Source organism: Diabrotica undecimpunctata, chromosome 3 (genome assembly GCF_040954645.1).
Source record: "Diabrotica undecimpunctata isolate CICGRU chromosome 3, icDiaUnde3, whole genome shotgun sequence".
NCBI lineage: Eukaryota > Metazoa > Arthropoda > Insecta > Coleoptera > Chrysomelidae > Diabrotica > Diabrotica undecimpunctata.
In genome coordinates, this window is record NC_092805.1 from 157,322,932 (window position 1) to 157,342,413 (window position 19,482).

General features: G+C 33.5%; 1 protein-coding gene across 1 annotated transcript in view; it reads left to right on the forward strand.

Annotated features, from left to right (window-relative positions):
- The first annotated feature begins 999 nt into the window (after positions 1 to 999).
- ft (cadherin-related tumor suppressor fat) overlaps positions 1,000 to 19,482 on the forward strand; it is a 761,665-nt gene continuing 743,182 nt past the window's right edge. The window contains exon 1 of the mRNA XM_072527280.1: positions 1,000 to 6,814. Coding sequence (XP_072383381.1) covers positions 1,601 to 6,814 — 5,214 coding nt within the window. The 5' untranslated portion in view covers positions 1,000 to 1,600. The remainder of the gene's footprint in view (positions 6,815 to 19,482) is intronic.

Here is a 19,482-nt window from a genome sequence, read left to right on the forward strand (position 1 = left end):
CTTGAGTATTAAGGCCATGTTATGAGAGGGCAAAGAGGGCATTATTGCATTTTATTATGCAAGGCAAAATTCGAGGAAAGCGAAATGTGGGAAAACGAAGAATATCGTGGCTTAAGAACTTGGGGGAATTCTTTGAATATAGTAGTGCAGAACTGTTTAGAGCGGCAGTCAACAGGGTCCGCATAGACATGATGATATCCAACCTTCGATAGAAGATGGAAATTAAAGAAGAAGAGCTTTTCCGTATAAAAAAGTTACAGTTTTTTAACTGTAATTTTTATTGTATTTATTAAATGTATTTTGTAACACCTCAACATATGCATTTGACATTGTTTGACATCTATATATGACCTTGCAATCATTAGAACTGAAGAAGTGCAAAAATACTGCACGAAACGTTTTCTATTAAAAGATTGAAATAGTTTTTTCATTTTTTATTTCTCCTTGACCGATATCCTCATTTCAGTGAGATTTTCATCTCACTCACATTGTGTATTTAAATTTAGACGGTCGTACTCCTTTCAATATATATATATATATATATATATATATATATATATATATATATATATATATAGTAAAATTAAGAAGCGCAAATTAAAAATTTTGTTGTTAATAATGAATCACCCTGTATGTATGAAAATAAAAAATGATACATTTGTCCAAGTTTTGTGCAACATCCTGTACATGTTCCCGTGGCGAACGAACATTAACCAAAAACTAATAACTTATCTCAAAAATCAGGCTTAACATTAATACTCTTTTCTACGCATATGCATTAGATACCTCCTGAGAACAAGAAGAGAAAAAAAAATAGGCACCTACAATAGATTTACGACTCAAACCAGGCCCATCTGACACTCTCATAAATATTGTTTATGTTTAGGTTGAATGTCTGAGGTACAGGTGATGTGGCAACGCCGACAGGTTACTATTGGATCCTATTACTCCTCCCCAGGTAAACCCGAGAGACCGAGAATCAGTTTCTTAAGTTCTTCAGTCTTCAGTCGAGTCTTTGCGCGCAGCGTGTGCACTACCGTGACCGTTCACCAACATTCCGATGAAAGTGTGCACATGTGAGGTCACAAACCGCGACCGTGATAACCAAAACATCTCTGCACCGGTTCCTACAGTGACAAAACAGTGCCCCTTCTTGCCACCGGTGCGAATCTAAACTGAACGCAATTCTTCAAAGGATAATTAACCTGTGCGTGACATCTCTTGACCCTAAACAAGTGTTTAACCTTTGGATTGCCCTTGTGGATGAATTAAAGTGTAACTGTTTTGCAATCTGCAACCCCGTGTGTGTCAGTGCTTGCTCAAAGTGAGAAAAATTAGTTTGTTTTCATAGAAGTTTTTAAAAGAGCCCGTCTGTAAACGGCCATATTGCATACCACACGGACAGAGACGGCGTACTCCTGTTATGCGAGAGAGAGTGAGCCAAGTGCGTTCTCCAGAGGCTGAACGACTTGCTACGCGGGGAGTGGAACTGAGGAATGCTAGAGTTCTTCATCTAACACACGTGTATTAACGAAATGTTATAATTCATCTATAAATTTATGTTAACTGTCGAATGATGCGTCGGTAGTAAAACTAAAAAATGTGGGGAATGTTGTGTTGGTTGTTGATTTTCGGTGCAATTTCGCTCGTCGCAGCGCGTACTCCTGGTCCGGGACCAGGAAGGACTTCCTCCAATGAACCTTTTTTCGGTTATTCGACGCAAATGCAATCGCGAGCAGTGGATACACGAGTTACTTTGGAAATTTTAGAAGAACAACCTAAAGGAACAGTGGTCGGTAAAATTCCAACAAAACCAGGATTTACATATCGCTTTAATGAACCACCGAAAGAATTTATTCTGGACCCAAAAACAGGTGAAATAAAAACAAATGTTATTTTAGACAGGGAAAGTATGAAAAATGACAGAACCGATTTGGTAATATTATCTAGTCAGCCAACGTATCCTATCGAAGTTAGAATTGTTGTTGTCGATATAAATGACAATTCTCCTGAATTTCCTGAACCTAGTATAGCAGTTTCGTTTTCGGAGAGTGCAGCAGCTGGAACTCGTCTTCTCTTAGATTCTGCTACAGACCAAGATTCCGGGATTAATGGTATTAGCGATAATTATGCCATAATTGCTGGAAATAAGGATGAAAAGTTCAGGTTAGTTGTTACACCTAATCCTACAGGAGAAACATCATATTTACATCTTGAAACAACAGGCAAATTAGATAGAGAAACTCAGGGAAACTATGTATTAAATATATCAGCTAAAGACAGTGGAAAACCTTCTAAATACGGGTATTTGCAAGTCAATGTTACGATATTAGATGTAAACGATAATCCTCCAATATTTGACCACAGCGATTACATTGTTTCCTTGAATGAAAGTGTTCCACCGGGTACTTCTGTATTACAAGTGATGGCAACTGATAATGATTTAGGAGATAACGCAAAAATAACGTATTATCTTGCTGATACCGAACATCAATTCACTGTAGATCCGGAAACAGGCGTAATTTCGACGACAGAACTATTAGAATGTTCGCAACAAAATTGTATTCATCCATCAAAGCCAGGTGGAAATTGTCCCAAAAGTTGTGTGTTTACGGTTTTCGCTAGAGATCACGGGACACCTAGACAAGATGGAAGGACTTATGTAACCGTTAATTTAGTAGATGCTAATGATCATGATCCAGTGATTAAATTTATATATTTTCCGTCAACAGCTGGTTTCGCGACAGTTGATGAAAATGCGGGTAATGGTTCAGTGGTAGCAGCAGTGTCAGTGGTTGATCAAGACGAAGGATTAAATGGTGAAACTACAGTCAGGATAGTATCAGGTAACGAACTTAATCATTTTAGATTAGATTACACCCCTAGTTTCGATATTGTCAGAGTTAACGGTGTTCTTGACCGCGAAGAAATATCAAAGTATAACTTGACGGTCGTGGCAACAGATAAAGGCACTCCTCCACGCACAGCAACAGCATTTTTAATAATCCATGTAAACGATGTAAACGATCATGAACCTGTATTCGAGAAAAGTGAATATTCTGCCATTCTCAGCGAGTTGGCGCCCCCGGGCACTTACGTTGCAGGAATCACAGCCACGGACGAAGATACCGGAGTCAACGCTCAAATATATTACGCTTTTGTATCTGGTAATGAAAATCAGTGGTTTTCTATTAACGCTGACTCGGGGCTCATAACAACACGTGCATCTCTAGACAGGGAAGTTCAAGGTACGGTAGAATTAAACATATCAGCGAGAGATGGAGGACCTAATCCGAAGTGGGCACACACGCAATTAAAAGTAACAATTTTGGACGAAAACGATGAAGCTCCTGAATTTTCACAGTCTCGTATAAACGTTAGTTTATCTGAAAGTGCCCCGCCCGGTACACTGGTTGCCATGTTAACTGCCTCAGATCACGATCAAGGGACAAACGGCAGCGTAGCGTATACTTTGCATCCAGCCGTTCGTCAGCGATATGAAGACACTTTCGCTCTTGATTCTCTTACCGGCCAACTCGTCACGAAAAAGAAACTCGACCGAGAAAAAATAGCGATTTACGAAATCAACGTTATAGCCAGAGACCAAGGAATACCCTCACAATCATCGACTGCTGCTGTTTATTTAACCGTTTTAGATGTAAATGATAACAACCCTGAATTTTATCCGCAAAAGTATTTTGTATCTGTATCTGAAGACACGAAAATAGGTACTTCTTTATTAAAAGTAACAGCTACCGATAAAGATGAAGGTGAAAATGCTATGATAACTTTTAAATTAGAAAACGGCGGAGATGCTTTATTTTCTGTAGACGAATGGACAGGTGTTATTTCATTACAAGGAAATTTAAAAAATGCTCAAAAACCTATGTACCGTTTGAAAATTTCAGCTATCGATCAGGGTGATAAAAAAGCTATTGAAGATGCTACTGTTGAAATTATTAAAGAAGCTTATATGGAAGAATTACATTTTGATAATTATGCGGGGTATGATTTTCAAATTATTGAAGATCCAAATGATTTGCAAATTTTTAGAAAAAGAGATGTTGGGTCTGTACATGTAAGAAACACTGATGCTTTTTATTCGATATTTTACGGCGATCCAAATCATAATTTTGAAATTAACGAAAACACCGGCAAAATTAGCACAGCGAAGAAAATAGATCGTGAGCAACAGATGTCTTACAGTTTATCAATCGTAGCTCGTGTCGGATTATCTTATGGAAAAACCACCGTGAATATTATTGTACAAGATTTAAACGACAATAAACCAGTATTTTTACGTGATAAAGAAGAAATTAAACTTCCTGAAAACGCCGCCGTCGGTCAAGAAGTCTATTTAGCTCGAGCTAGAGATTTTGATGCTGGTATTAACAGTAGAGTAACGTACAGCCTCAGCTACAACCCACATGATCAATTTCGAATATCAGAAGCAACGGGAGTCATTTATTTGAAAAGACCTGTACGTGCTGACCCGGGCACCGTACTCAACGTGGAAGTGACCGCTACAGATGGAGGCGAACAGCCACTATCATCTAAACATTCTGTAATGATCATTATCGAAGATGTGAACGACCACACCCCCGTTTTCGATCATACTTCGTATGAAACATCATTGTTAGAATCGACACCGGTCAACGAGAGGTTCTTTGCATTAGCGGCCAGTGATGCCGATTTGGGGGTCAACGGGAGAATATTCTACTCGATTTCAGAAGGTAACAATGAAGGTAAATTTGGTGTGTTTCCTGATGGATATTTGTACGTTAAAAAGGCCTTGGATCGAGAAGATAAAGATTATTATTCTCTAACTGTGACTGCGAGCGATGCGGGAAACCCATCAAGATCCTCGATTGTGCCTGTAGTAATTCACGTTATAGACGAAAATGATAACAGTCCTGAATTTACAAATAACACGTTTACCTTCAATATAAGAGAAAATGAGCCTCCCGACTCGTTTGTTGGAAAATTAGCGGCGACAGATAAAGATATAGGAAGAAATGCTGAACTTATTTTTTCTTTATCGAATTCACAAAATGATTTTGCCATCGACCCTAAAAATGGTTTCATAAGAACTTTACATGTATTCGATAGAGAAGAACTAGTTTTAAATACAGGACAAAATGTAATAACATTGGAGGCTGCTGTTGCTGATAATGGGGTTATTAGACTTCGAGATAAAGTAAAAGTTCATGTGCATGTAATAGATGTCAATGATAATCCTCCAAAATTTTTAAGAACCCCTTATAGAGTGCAGATATCCGAAGGTTCCATGATTGGTGCTCAAGTAATGAGGTTATATACAACTGATGCTGATGAAGGGTTAAATGGAGATGTGTTTTACAAAATTGTGGGTGGCAATGACGATGGACGGTTCGAGATTGATGATGCTACTGGACAAATAACTTTACTTCGCTCCTTAGATAGAGAATCAACTTCAAAATACATATTAACAGTGGTGGCTCATGATGCTGGACTTACAAAACAATTAACTTCGTCGACAACTGTCTCTATCGATATTTTAGACGAAAATGATAACGCTCCGGAATTTACTCAGAGTGAATCGAGGATATCAGTTAGCGAAACGACCCCCGTCAATACCGAACTCATCCAATTTAAAGCTACTGATGCAGATCTGGGCGTAAATAGCGAAATTGTGTATTCGATAAGTGCAGGAAACAGAAAAGACACCTTTCACATTGACTCGATGACAGGAGTGCTTCATTTACATAAACCGTTAGACTTCGAAGAGTTAGCTGCCTATCAGCTTAACATTACAGCATCTGATAATGGCAACCCGAGATTATCTACCACTATTTTGTTCGCCATTGCCGTCGAAGATGCTAACGATAACCCACCATCTTTTCCGAGCACAGCCATAGTTCGTCAGATTCGTGAAGGAATTCCGATTCACACCCCCATAGTAACTGTTACCGCCGACGACCCAGACTCTGGACTTAACGGAAAAGTTTCATACGCAATTTCTTATCAAGATCCTGACGACAATAAAAGACATTTCGGTATTAATCCGATTACGGGGGTGATTCACACGTTACTGCCGATTGATCGTGAAACAATAGACACTTTTCGTTTAACTGTCGTGGCCACTGACCAAGCTGTTCCAGTTTCAACGCGACTTTCCGCCGATAAATTAGTTACTGTCATTGTTGAAGATGTTAACGATAACGCACCAATATTTGTTTCGATGAATGCAGCGATTTTACCGAAAGTTGACCGAAATTTCCGAGGAGAAGTGACAATTACCAACGTTTTTGCGCGCGATTTAGATTCTGCGACGAACGGTTTAGTGACTTATGAACTAGCAAGTGGCAATAGTGATTTATTCAAACTAGATCAAAGCACAGGGGCGCTAAAACTTCGACGTCCAATTTACGATCCCGATCCAACTTATCGTTTATCTGTCAAAGCGACTGATGAAGCGGTGCAAAGCGAAAGAAAATCGACGGAAGCGTATTTGACAATCATAGCGACAAACGACGCGGAAAATGGACCAAAATTCGAGAGTGGTTTATTTACTGGGAGTGTCTACGAAAACGAACCGACGGGCACAAGTATTTTAACCGTGTCGGCTAAACATCATATCGGTGAAGTTGAGTATTACGTGACAAATGTGACAGGTGGTGGTGTGCAAGTGGACAGGCTCTTTGATATCGACACCAAATTGGGAGTGTTGTCAACTGCTACTGAATTGGATAGAGAGTTGGGAGTCGACACCTACGAAATTCAGGTGTACGCTATCATCAATGGTGCCGATCGACTCAGAACTTCTAAAACAAAGGTGAGTTTTTTATTTAATATTTATGTAAGAAGGTTTAATAACGGTATATAGATTGTTGCTTATAATGTATGATACAGATTTCGAAGCAGATAAATATTTTAGATTTTTTACTTGTGATTTATTAATAACAACTTGATAGATTATTTTGAAAACGTAAAACGGATTTTAAGAATAAAACAGATACATTTTTATCATCTTTGTATATCCTATGTACTCTATGTTTTAGTACAGGTATAAGAATGTAACTCTTTATTTTGACCAACAAGAGAGTCTGTTTAAAATTAGATCTCCCTTTTTTAGAAAAAAAAAGATCTGGCCCTCTAAAATTTATAAAAATTTAAGAATTAAAAAAAAATGACCGATCGGATCTTAGGAAGTCTCATTAGATTTGTAATTAAAAGGGCTACATTGCTTTTTTCATAAAAAAATTACAAGTTATTTCAAAAATAAAAAATAGCGAAAAATTCACATTTTTTATGTACTTTAATTCATAATTGTGCTCATTTGTGCTAAGATTTTGATACAATAAAAATAAAAATAATAAAAAAAAACACTGATTTTGCGACTTAATATTGCCATAAAAAAAATAAAAACTAACAGTTTAAAATTGCAAGTACTTGGAGATTACTCCAGACATTGCCATTTATAACGCGATTGTTTCAAAAATTCACTAATTACTTAATGCTCAGAATCATTCATTTTTTTCTTTTATATTTTTTGAGTTACAAATAAATGAAGAATAATTTACTATTTTTGTTGGGAATAAGCCAAAATTTTACTTTAAAATTAAGTTTAAGTATTTAAGGTATGACGAAGTTTAAATCGATATAGTTATGACTGATTATATTTAAAGGCATAGGTACTTATTATTATCTAAAGGCCATAACTACCATTATATGTAAATTTATTTGCACTCATAAAATGCACTGATTTCTAATAATAAAATGTTAAGTGGTATTAAAAATTTGATTGCTATAGTTCACCTCGAATGAATAACAAACATATTTTCGTATATGTAATATCATAAGAGAGAAAATTTTGTCGGCCATATTTTCGACTGGTATGATTGTTGCCTGGCAATTTCCGCTAATTAAATTTTGACAGTTAGTTTAATTTTGCCAAAATTTTATAAGCGAAAATTGCCAAAAGGCAACAAACTTGAATAAAAACAGAAGAAAATTTTGCCGGTAAATAATTCTCACTAGACAATTAATGCACCATATGAACCAAACATAATCGTTGTTTATTTGTAAACAATAATATATATATATATATATATATATATATATATATATATATATATATATATATTAGCATTAGCAATTTATTAGCAATAGTACAGTGTGAATACAAATACTAGACAATAAATCACATTTCAGTAATAGAATAGTAGTAAAAATTAACAATAATTTAGTTTCTTTTACACCTCCTTAACACTAAATCCTACTGCTAACCGTTTTGACACACAATCATATCTAGGATATTGTGAGTGTGTCATTTCCCATATCATTTACAATTAACTAATGAGGTTTTTATCAATCATTTAACAAAAATAGTAAAAACAATATAAATTAAACATACATTTTTCTAATAAAATTAAACTAAAAGTAATTTTTTTGTTTTAAATAATTCCCTATTTTATGTTGTCTCTAATCCATTTAAAGATTTCTTTTTTTACTTTATGGTAAGGTTTTGCCCTAATATTCTGTGGTAACTTATTAAATAATTTTGGTCCTACAGTATATATATGGTTCTGACATAGTGTATGTTTAGGACTGCTCACTTTTACGTTATTTAGGGTTACATTTCTTGTATTTATACCGTGTTCTATGTTTACTTTATAATATGTATTTTTTAACATAAATCTAATTACACACTTATTATACAGTTGATCAATATTTAATATTTCACTTTCTCTATATAATAAGTTAGTTGCATACCTTCTATTTTTAAACAGCATAATTTTTATGACCCATTTTTGTGCTATTCTGAGTTTTGAAAGAATTGTTGTACCCGCATTTCCCCAAACTACTATGCCATAACCAATTACCGATTCTATAAACGCATAATATACCTGCTTAAGTACTTTAAAATTTAGTATGTTTCTTAGTTCCTAGAATTTAAAAATAAGCTTTCTAACTTTATTAGTTACATAATTTTTATGTTCTTTCCATTGAAAAGTTTCATCAATGTATATTCCCAAGTACTTTAAAAATGGTGTCCTTTCAACTACTTTATTACAACTATCGTTATTATCTAATTTACAGCCCCCTTTATGTAAATTAATGTTTTGAAAATCTGGCAATGAACGAGTAGACATAGAGAAAGTGATAATCTTAGTTTTCTCAACATTTAGTGACTATCTTCTAACCACCCATTAATTTTTTGAAAAGCCAATTCAGCATTTCTTTTTACCGCGTCCCAATCATCTCCACTAATTACAGCCACAGAATCATCTGCATAACAAAAGATGTCATCTTTATCTAGCAATGACATAATTTCATTTATATATACATTGAATAACAGAGCTGACAACACAGTACCCTATGGCACCCCTACCTCTAGTTCCAGTTTTTCACTTTCTGTTTCTGATATTTTTACACTTTGTTTCCTGCCTGTTAAATAAGATTTTACTAAATTATTAGGAATACCTCTTATGCCTATCATATCTAAACGCTTTAAAAGAATTGGGTGTGCTACAGTGTCAAATGCTTTGCGAAGATCCATGAATATACCTATTACTTTCTTACCTTCATCAAGTTTTTTTTTGTATTGTTTCTGTAACTTTACAAAGTGCATTTTCGGTGCTACAGCCTTCCCTGAACGCAAACTGATTTGAGTGTAGAATTTTATTTTTTTCTAGATATTTTAGTAGTTTTGTTTTAAAGCATTTTTCAATTATTTTACTTACAGTACTAGTTAACGCAATCGGTCTATAGTTGTTTGTAGACTTTCTGTCACCTTGCTTATATAATGGCAGTACTATTGTCGTTTTTAAAATTTCTGGGAAGACTCCAGTACCAAATACTATATTAATAATATGCTGAAGTGGCTTTATTAACTTTTCTTTATATTTTTTAATTAAATTTGAACAAATGTTATCTTCACCTCCCTTCACCCCATTTTTTAGGCTTTGTATCTCTCTCAATATTTCTTTTTCATTGCATGGAGTTAATAAGAATGAATTTAACACACTTTTTTACCCCCTCTATCTCTTCTATCAGGACACTGCATGATTTTATCAGCTAATGTTTTTCCTATACTAGTAAAATATTTATTAAATTCATTTGCAACGTCTTTTTTATCATTTAGCTCTACATTATCACTATTTACAATTGTTCTAATTTCTGTCTTACATACTTCATCATTAGTATCTTGTTTTATTACCTTCCATAGTTTTTTGGGATCATTTGCATTATTTTGTACTAGCTTTTTATAGTAAAAGTATTTTGCATTTTGTATTAGTTTAGATAGAGTTTTTCTATACCTCCTATATTTATTTATAAGAAATAAATTATTATTATTTAAAGTACACTCTTTTTTTAACCTATCGCTTTTTCTTATTGAAACTATTAGTCCCCCCGTAATCCATGGTTTCAATCTTTCTTTTTTACAACCTACATTAATAGTTTTTGTTGACCTTACAATCATATTTTTAGTTTTATCAACAAAAAGCTTTGTACTTACATTCACATCATGGGTTCCGAGAACATCATCCCATTCCGCTGCTTCCAAAAATCCATCAAGTTTCTTATAATTAATTAGTTTGTGGGATTTTTTGTTATTTTTAGAATTAACATGACCTAGAATTGGTATATTAAGCAGAATGGGATCATGATCCGTAAGATTATGTTCTAATATCACAGCATGCATTTTTTGAAAGATTTCATTATTACACCTTAGAAAATAATGATCCAAACATGTCTTAGAGTCTCCTATTTTTCTAGTTGCTTTATTTATTACACTAGAGAAACCAAACCCTTGCATTGTTGTTAAATAGTTATTTGTAGTATCTTCTTCTGTTGTAAGTAAGTTAATGTTCATGTCACCCACCATCACATACATTTTATTTTGTTCAAAAGTTGTTTTTAACATAATTTTATTTAGGTTCTTTATAAACTCTTCTTTCTGTGTTGAAAAACATCTATAAGTTGCAAAAATCACTAGGTTTTTGTTATTTTTTTCTATTGTGGTTTTTAACATTTTAAGGTTGTTTTCTTTAATTATTTGACAATCTACAATATACTCCTGCTTAACATAAACAACACACTCATCGCATCTATTTAGTGTGCTATCATTGAAATATATATTGTATCCTGGAATATTAAAATCTGTTAAGTTATACAATTTATGGGACTCAGACATCACTATCACATCAAAGTTTTTCTCTGTAGATTCTAAAAAAACCAAAAACTGATTGAAGTTTTTGTATATGATTCTTATATTAATATGTATTACGTTAATATCTTGTAAATAATTGTCAAAAAAGTTTATCTCATTTAGATTATCACATTCGTAAGTTTCACTTGCCTTATAGTCATCAAAAATATTATTAATATTAGCGAATTTATCAACAAAATTTCTTAATGTTTACATATTTTATGAGGAATGATTAGTATTATGGCAAATCATTTTCACCTCTTATCCTAATAGGAACAACTTTTTCAGTTTTCTTCAAATAAATGATTCCATTTGTACAATATGCTACTTTGTATCCTTTATTTCTCTTAATTTCTCTAACCTTTTTAAAAAGCAAGCGTTTATTTAATGGTAAATCTTGATTAAGATAAATTTTTCTTTCTGTGCTCTCCAGTTTACATTTATTTAAAGTGATTCCTTTTAACTGTTTAATTGTTTTTAGTACGTCCTTTTTTAATTGAACATTACTAAACTTTACTAAAATTGGTCCATCATCCTGGTTCTTCATTGTAAAACATTCCTTAATATCTTTTTCCTCAATCTTTACTTCCATCGCTCTCAGTAGCTTTTGTTGACTTGTTTTGGAACGCCAGCAACCATGATATTGTTTTCTTTTTCTCTAACTTCAATATCATCCAACTTGCTTTCCATTATCTGTAATCGTTTTTTCATTTCTTGATTTTCATGTTTTAGTATCTTCCTCTAGGACAGACTCAAATCTAGTTTTCTGTTCCTCAAAAGAATCTGACATAAACCGCATAGCATCTTCCAATCCTTGTATTTTTTTGTTCATATTATCTTCCATTGGTTTGAGAAACTGCTGGAAAGACTCTTTTATGATAGCTTTAATCTTTCTTTCTCCATATCAGTGAAATTTTCAGTATTTTCACTCTTTTCACAAAGTTTTTGTGAACTAACCTCACTTTTTTCGATGTTTTCACAGCATAGATATTTTCCGCCTATTGTTGCAGTTTCTACCCGCGTTGCACAACTGGGGTGGTAATTAGCTTCACAAACAGCACAATCTACTGACTCTATGACTTTTTTTTTGCAATAATTACACTTTTTTCCTGTTTGTTTATTTTTATGACCCATGTGTCATGATTAACCTCAATTACTGTGAAATTATAATATATATATATATATATATATATATATATATATTATAATAAAACGTCGTTTTTTTTTGTATTTCGCTACAAAATAGCACGGTTTTAAACGTGTATGATCTGGCGCACCACATATTATGAGCATAATCTAAACCTGTCATAAACAACATTATTACTTGTAATACGCGAGCGCCTAATCCCGCTAAGTAACAAGATGTTGAGCACTATCCTATGTTTCCCCTAACAACCAGTGTGTTCAGAAAATCCGAGAAATAAATAATTGCGTTATAGTGCAGAAAATCGGAACTTACGGCCTCAAAGAAGAAACTGAAGGCTCATATATAATTTCCAATTACCTCATTGGTCGCGATCGAAATCTCTAATAAGAAGATTATTTCTGAACTGTCGACATTACACAGTACTGTAAAATTCTTTATTGCTTATGGTGCTGCATTTAAGTCTTAGGTATATTTTTTATATATAAAACAAATTAAAAAAGGTATTTTATTTAGGAATACGAGTACGCCAAATAAAGAAAACTCAAATCTCGCTCCCGTTTTTACGTTAAAAATATATAGGTACCCTTATAAAATATATTTATTTTAATATTAACTGATAATAATTCAAATCTATTAAGAAATATTTGAGTTAAAAAATTTATTACAGCTTTTTTTTTACTGATTTTACTATTCTTTAATTCGTCATTTAAATATTACTTGAAATACCATTAATGTTTGATAATACTGATAAGATTTCATTAAACCTTCATACCAGTCAACTTTTTTATCTATTCTATCAATTTCGTGTCGACTACATATATATTAGACATTTAAATACTAATTTATAATGTAAATATAATATTAATATTCAACATCGCAAATCCAGCGACCAACATGTGTTTCGATATGGCTATGTAATAGATGTTATTAGGTAGATCTTGTGTTGATAAAAAATCAATTTATTATATTCTTCGCAAGATGTTTTCGTTTAAACTGGAGCAGATTTGGAAATCGTTTTTGTAATACTTTTTTATGAAACATCAATATTGTGATCGATATTGCTCAATGTTTTGTTTTTAACTCCAACTAAATATATTAGTTATCTATGAATTTTAGTTGATATTGAGAGCTGATATAATTGATATATTAGATAATTGTTTCAGCTTATAAAAGGTTCTCTGAACATTTATTCTTCATAATACCAAGTCAATTTTTAAACACCTAGTACCAGAGGGGTATTTCTTTTATATCTTCTTCTTCTTCTTGATGTGCCTATCCGTTACGAATGTTGGCGATCATCATGGCAATCTTTATCTTATCTGCAGCAGCGCGGAAAAGCTGCACAGATGTTGTATTAAACCAGATTCTGAGGTTCTTTAACCAAGATGTTCTTCTTCTTCCTGGACCTCGTTTTCCAAATATATTTCCAAAAAATTTTGAAAGAAAGCGGGAGAGATGGAACGAGAATGGCAGATATAGAAAGATAATGAGAGAGATGGAAATAAAGTGAGAGAGATTGAATGATAGTGAGAGATGGAAAGAGAGTGAAGGAGATGGAAAAAAAGTGAGGGATGTGAAAAGAGAGTGAGAGAGATGGAAAGATAGTGGGAGAGGTAGAAAGAGAGTGAGAGATAGAAAGATAGTGAGAAAGGTGGAAAGAGAGTGAGATATATAGAGAGAGTGAGATAAAGAAAATGAGATAGAGACAAATAGATAGAGAAAGATTGAGATAGGGAAAGTGTGAGATAAAGAAAGTGAAAAAGAGGGAGAAATAGAGAGAGAAAGATATATAGGGGGATGAAGATAGATACATATAGATACAGAGAGGAATAGAAAGGTATAGAGTGAGAATGAGAGATACAGAGATAGAGATAGAAAAATAAAGTGATAGAGAGATAAAGAAATAGAGAGATATAGAGATAGATAGAGAGGGAGAGAAAGACAGAGAGCAATACAATGAACTCTGACAAGCAATAGAGTGTAAATTAACCTTTTCATGGGAGACGTATAGATACAAAGGGATTTCACGTTTAATTTGGTTTCTTTTTATATTTTTTATATTAATTCAATACTTTTAAATGAAACATACAATAATTTTATTTTTATTGTAAATACCCATTTACTTTAATTAAATTCCAATTAGTACCAAATCCTTATTTATCTTTTAATTTTAGTTTTAGATGGCTCGGGTCGCCGAGTCCATGTTCACGATTATTAGTAAACAGTTAAATACCATATATTCGTGTTTGACGATTTGTAAAAATCTAGTGCGGTAAATTAACACAGGCTCCACAGCATGGGTCAATATGGTCACTACAGGCGATTTTCCTTTTTACTGTCAGTATCGGACTTAGGCATGTATCTGTAAAATCAACATAAACAACAGAAATTACAAATATTGAAGCTAAATATCTGTCAGATTTTAAATCGTTCTTCTAAGAAAATCGTTTTTGACATAATATTAGGGAGAAGTATTGAAAGAAGGTTTTACCAGTCCGGACCAAAGTCACAGATGTGATAATTAAAGCTTCAAACTTATAATAAAAGTGTTGGCATTGAATTGGTTAGTCCAAATACTATATAATTTTATTATTCATGATACCTTCCTCCCGTGCTTAGCCACCGTACACCAGAAATAAGTGGAGCCAATATTAATTTGGAGAACTGATAATGCAAAAGTACGGGGCGATAATTTTAACGATCTGTTATAACTTTTTTTAATGATTAGTACATCATTGTTCCAACCTTTCTTGTTTATCTATCTTTTTTGTTTATTTATCTCTGCCCAATACAATTTACTATAAAATTATTCAGTTATTTCAGAACTTATGGATCAGAGAAAAAAACAAAGAACATTTGCAAGAATATAAGAGAATACATACCATCGTCAGAAAAAAGATAAGAGAAGCAAAAGAGAAACAAAAAAAAACAGAACAATGTAAAGAAATAGAGGAGTATCAGAGTCAATATGATAACTTCAATGTCCACCGAAATGTGAAGGAAATAACTGGAAAGTTCCAAAAACGCAATACCGGAAAAATAACAGATGATGAAGGATATCTTGCCATAACCAAAGAAGATAAAAAGAAAGTATTGAAAGAATACTTTGGGAAACTTTTTACGTCCTAAGAACAATACAAGAACCCACGATTGAAAAAAATTCAGGTCCCAAAATCCTACCAGAAGAAATAACGGCAGCCGTCAGACAAATGAAGGATGTAAAGGCACCGAAACTTGACAAAATTTCTGCAGAACTGCTGAAGCTATTAGATGCAGAACAAATAAAAATAACTGAAATATTTAATCAAATATACAAGGCAGGAAAAATACCAGTAGAGTGACTCAAATCGGAGTTCGTACCATTACCCAAAAAACCAGGCGCAAAAGTTTGTGAAGACTATAGAACCATAAGCCTAATGAGCCATCTGCTGAAGCTGTTTTTAAAAGTCATCCATAAAAGAATTTACCGGAAATGCGAGAAACAAATTGCGCCCAATCAGTTTGGCTTTGTGAACGCCGTTGGTACGAGGGAAGCTGTATTTAGCGTGCAGGTATTATTTCAGAAATGTAGAGATGTCAGCTGTGATGTTTTTGCATGTCTGATTGACTACAAGAAGGCTTTCGATAGAATCAGGCATGAACAAATGATGAAAGTGCTGAAGAGGATAGGGATTGACAGAAGAAACCTAAAAGTAATAGGTAAGCTGTATTGGAATCAATCAATGGTGCTACGAATAGATGGAGAATATACAGATCAGGTCAAAATCTTAAGGAAGAGATACAGGATATCCTGAAGATACCTTCAGGAAGAAGTACTGCAAAGGAGAAACACAACCGCGGGTTTGGTTAACATCGTGAAGTGACGTAAGCTGCAGTACTGGACATATAATGAGAAATCAAGGCAGATATGAGCTACTCCAATGTATTTTGCAAGGTAAAATTGAAGGGAAGAGGGCTCCAACACGAAGAAGAATATCCTGGCTTGCTAACCTGAGAGCATGGTATAGCAAGACCTCAACACAGCTACATATTCTGTATAACAACCAACAAACTCATCATAGCCAGAATGATCGCCAACGTTTGGAACGGACAATCACCCTAAGAAGAAGAACTGTTTTGGATCAATTATATTTATGAGTCTATTACATAAAGACAATCTAATGGCTCGATTAACTCTTTATCTCCTGCCGCGCCTTTCTTTATTCTCTTATACTTTTAATGATTATTTTTTCTTTATATAAAAACGATATGGTATTATGATCCCGTTTTAGTTGTTTCTATTTACTTTTCTCTTCCTTCTCTACTTTCTTTTTATTCATATATTCAATTTTTTTACTAGATCTAATCGTTCATTTAATCAACAAATAGTTTTCCAAATCTTAATTTTTGTTACAGCAATGTTGGTGTAACCTTCGAACGACCCATTAGAAACAGTGGGTGCCAATCTGTAACAATACATCTGAAAGTTGGAAGCCAATTGTTGGGTTAGTTTAGGTTAGGTCCATTGTTAGGCGTCTAGCTTAGGCTGTTAGGTATAATAAAATAAAAAAAAATAAAAATAAAAAAAAATACTTCTTCATTGGCGGATTAATACCTTTATGAAAGGTTGTCAGTCCATCTTTTGCGCGGTCGTCTGATACTTCTTTTGCCGATTGGTGACTTATCTCTGACTATTTTTACGACATGAGTCTTCTACATTCTGCTTAAGTGGTTATTTCATTTTTTTTTCTATTTTGTTTCCAGTCATTTATACACTGTACGTTACATTTTCTTCTAATGTCTTCACATCTCTTTCGATCTCTCAGCGTATTTCCTGTATTTCTTCTCAGTACTCTCATCTCTGCCGTTTCCAGTAGCCTTTGCGTTGTGGATGTATCGGGTCTTGTTTCTGAGGCATTTGTCATTAGGTTGTCAACAATCAAGGTTGTTGAACTCCTAAGTGGAGAATAGAGCTTCAGTGAAAACGCGCCATCGGGTTCTATTTTGCGCTAAGGCCTTCACCTCATTCCAAGACTTACCTTGGCCTCTTATCTCGTCCATGATGGATCTTCTCCAAGTTTGTACTGGGCGACCTCTTTTTCTTTTCCCTTGGGGATTCCATTCTAGGGCAGTCTTTGCGATACTGGAACTATTTTTTCGGAGTGTGTGACCGATTCAACCCCACTTTCTGGAGTTAATTTCATTTTGTACCCTCTTTTGTTCGATCAGGTATAGCAGATCTTCGTTTCTGATGGTGTTAGGCCAGAATATACGTTAATTCTTCGTAAACATTTGTTAACAAAGACCTGCAGTTTGTCTGTGAGGGTGTATGTCACTCTCCCGGTTTCACATCCGTAGAGTAGAACAGACATGACATTTGATCGGAATATTCGGATCTTTTTCCTTGTAGTATACTCGCCAGATCTCCAAATAGGATTGAGCGTGCTGAAAGCTTGTTGGGCTTTTCGTATCCTCATACGAATATCGTTTTCTGTACCTCCGTTTTCTGTTATGACACTTCCAAGATACGTAAAGTTTTCCACATTTTTAATCTACATATTGTCGATAGTAAATAGCGTGTTGTTCCTTGCATTTATTCTCATGGACTTGGTTTTACTAATATTGATTTTCAAACCTATTTTATTTGCTTCAGTGGAAAGTGTTTCCAATTGGTAAGTTAAACAGTGTAATTCCCAGATATTTTATTTCCATTACTTGTTCAGTACTGATGCCATCAATTTCTATTTTACATCTGGTTAGTTCTTTGCTGACTACTATTGTTTTCGTTTTCTGAGATAAGATTGTCATATTAAATTCTTTTGCTCTTACGTTAAATATGTTGACCACTATTTTTATCTTGAGCTATCAATATTGCGTCGTCTGCGTAACAGAGTATTTTTATTTCTTTTTCTTGCGGCATCTTAATACAATTACTATTTTTATTGGGAATAAGCCACAATTTAAGTTTGAAAGTTTATTGAAATTTTAATTTGCAATTCGGAAATCGTTCTCAAAATACAAAACATTAATCATTCGTGACTATGTCTACGTAAAGTGTATATTGAAATTTCTAATTTGTTTATAAAATAAAGACGTGTTAGATCAACAATAATTGATATAATATATTAGATTGATTATTTTCAGCTTCGCAGAATTAAGAAATAAAATAAAAGCATTTTGTTTTGACAATGGTTTTATATATGGCAGACAAAATATTTAGTTTATCTTTAATGCTGGTATCTTTCCTTTAGATATTGTAGACATTAATTGGAATATAAAATTAAACTATAAGTAACTAACAAACTAAATATTACGGATACACTATGACGGGTTAGTCCAGCACTGGTCTCTTCTCTTCCCTTCTTCAGATTCCTGCCGTTTACATAGCGGTGCCTTGTACTTACGTTTTCATTATTTATAATATTGAGCAAGTTGTTCAATTATCGGCTAAATTTATTGTGTTTTATTAAAATGTACAGATGGGAGGGATTCAATATTTTTAATGGATTGTTATTGGTTATTTTTACTGCAAGCTGGTGTATTTTTTGTTGATTTTTATGAATGTAGGCAACTACCTTTATAAATCTCCAAAGTATCCTATCTTAAGTTTAAAGTCCTCATTTAACACTTAATTACTTTAAATTGCCTTGAAAAATAAACCACAATTAAAAACGAAATAAAACACCATAGAGTACGAATGAGGATATAAAAATTGATATGTACATTCCAAATAAAGCATAATTAAAAAGCTTAAAGAAGGAAAGTTCCCGCAGGTTGACTGTGTAGTAGTTAAAAAACTTTACAATGAAAAAAACTTCCAGTGTACTTGGTATATGTTTCATACAACATTAAAATTAAAAATCCAAATGGATTTAAATTGTTCAGAACGAACGTTTTCAGTCTTATCAGACCATCTTCAGCAAATTTAGAAGCACTTGCTAAATAACCTCATCATCAAGCAGTAGAAATATTTAGATTACATATTAAATGTTTAAAATTATAAATTGAAACGCCATATTGTCGATGTTTAAATTTTTAACTTTCCGGGAACAATATGGCACTATTTGAAACTACACCCGCGTCTGCTTTGATCAGAAGACACCAGTCAACTGATAGTGGGCAATATTTAGCAAGTACTTCTGTTCAGTGAAGATGGTCTGAT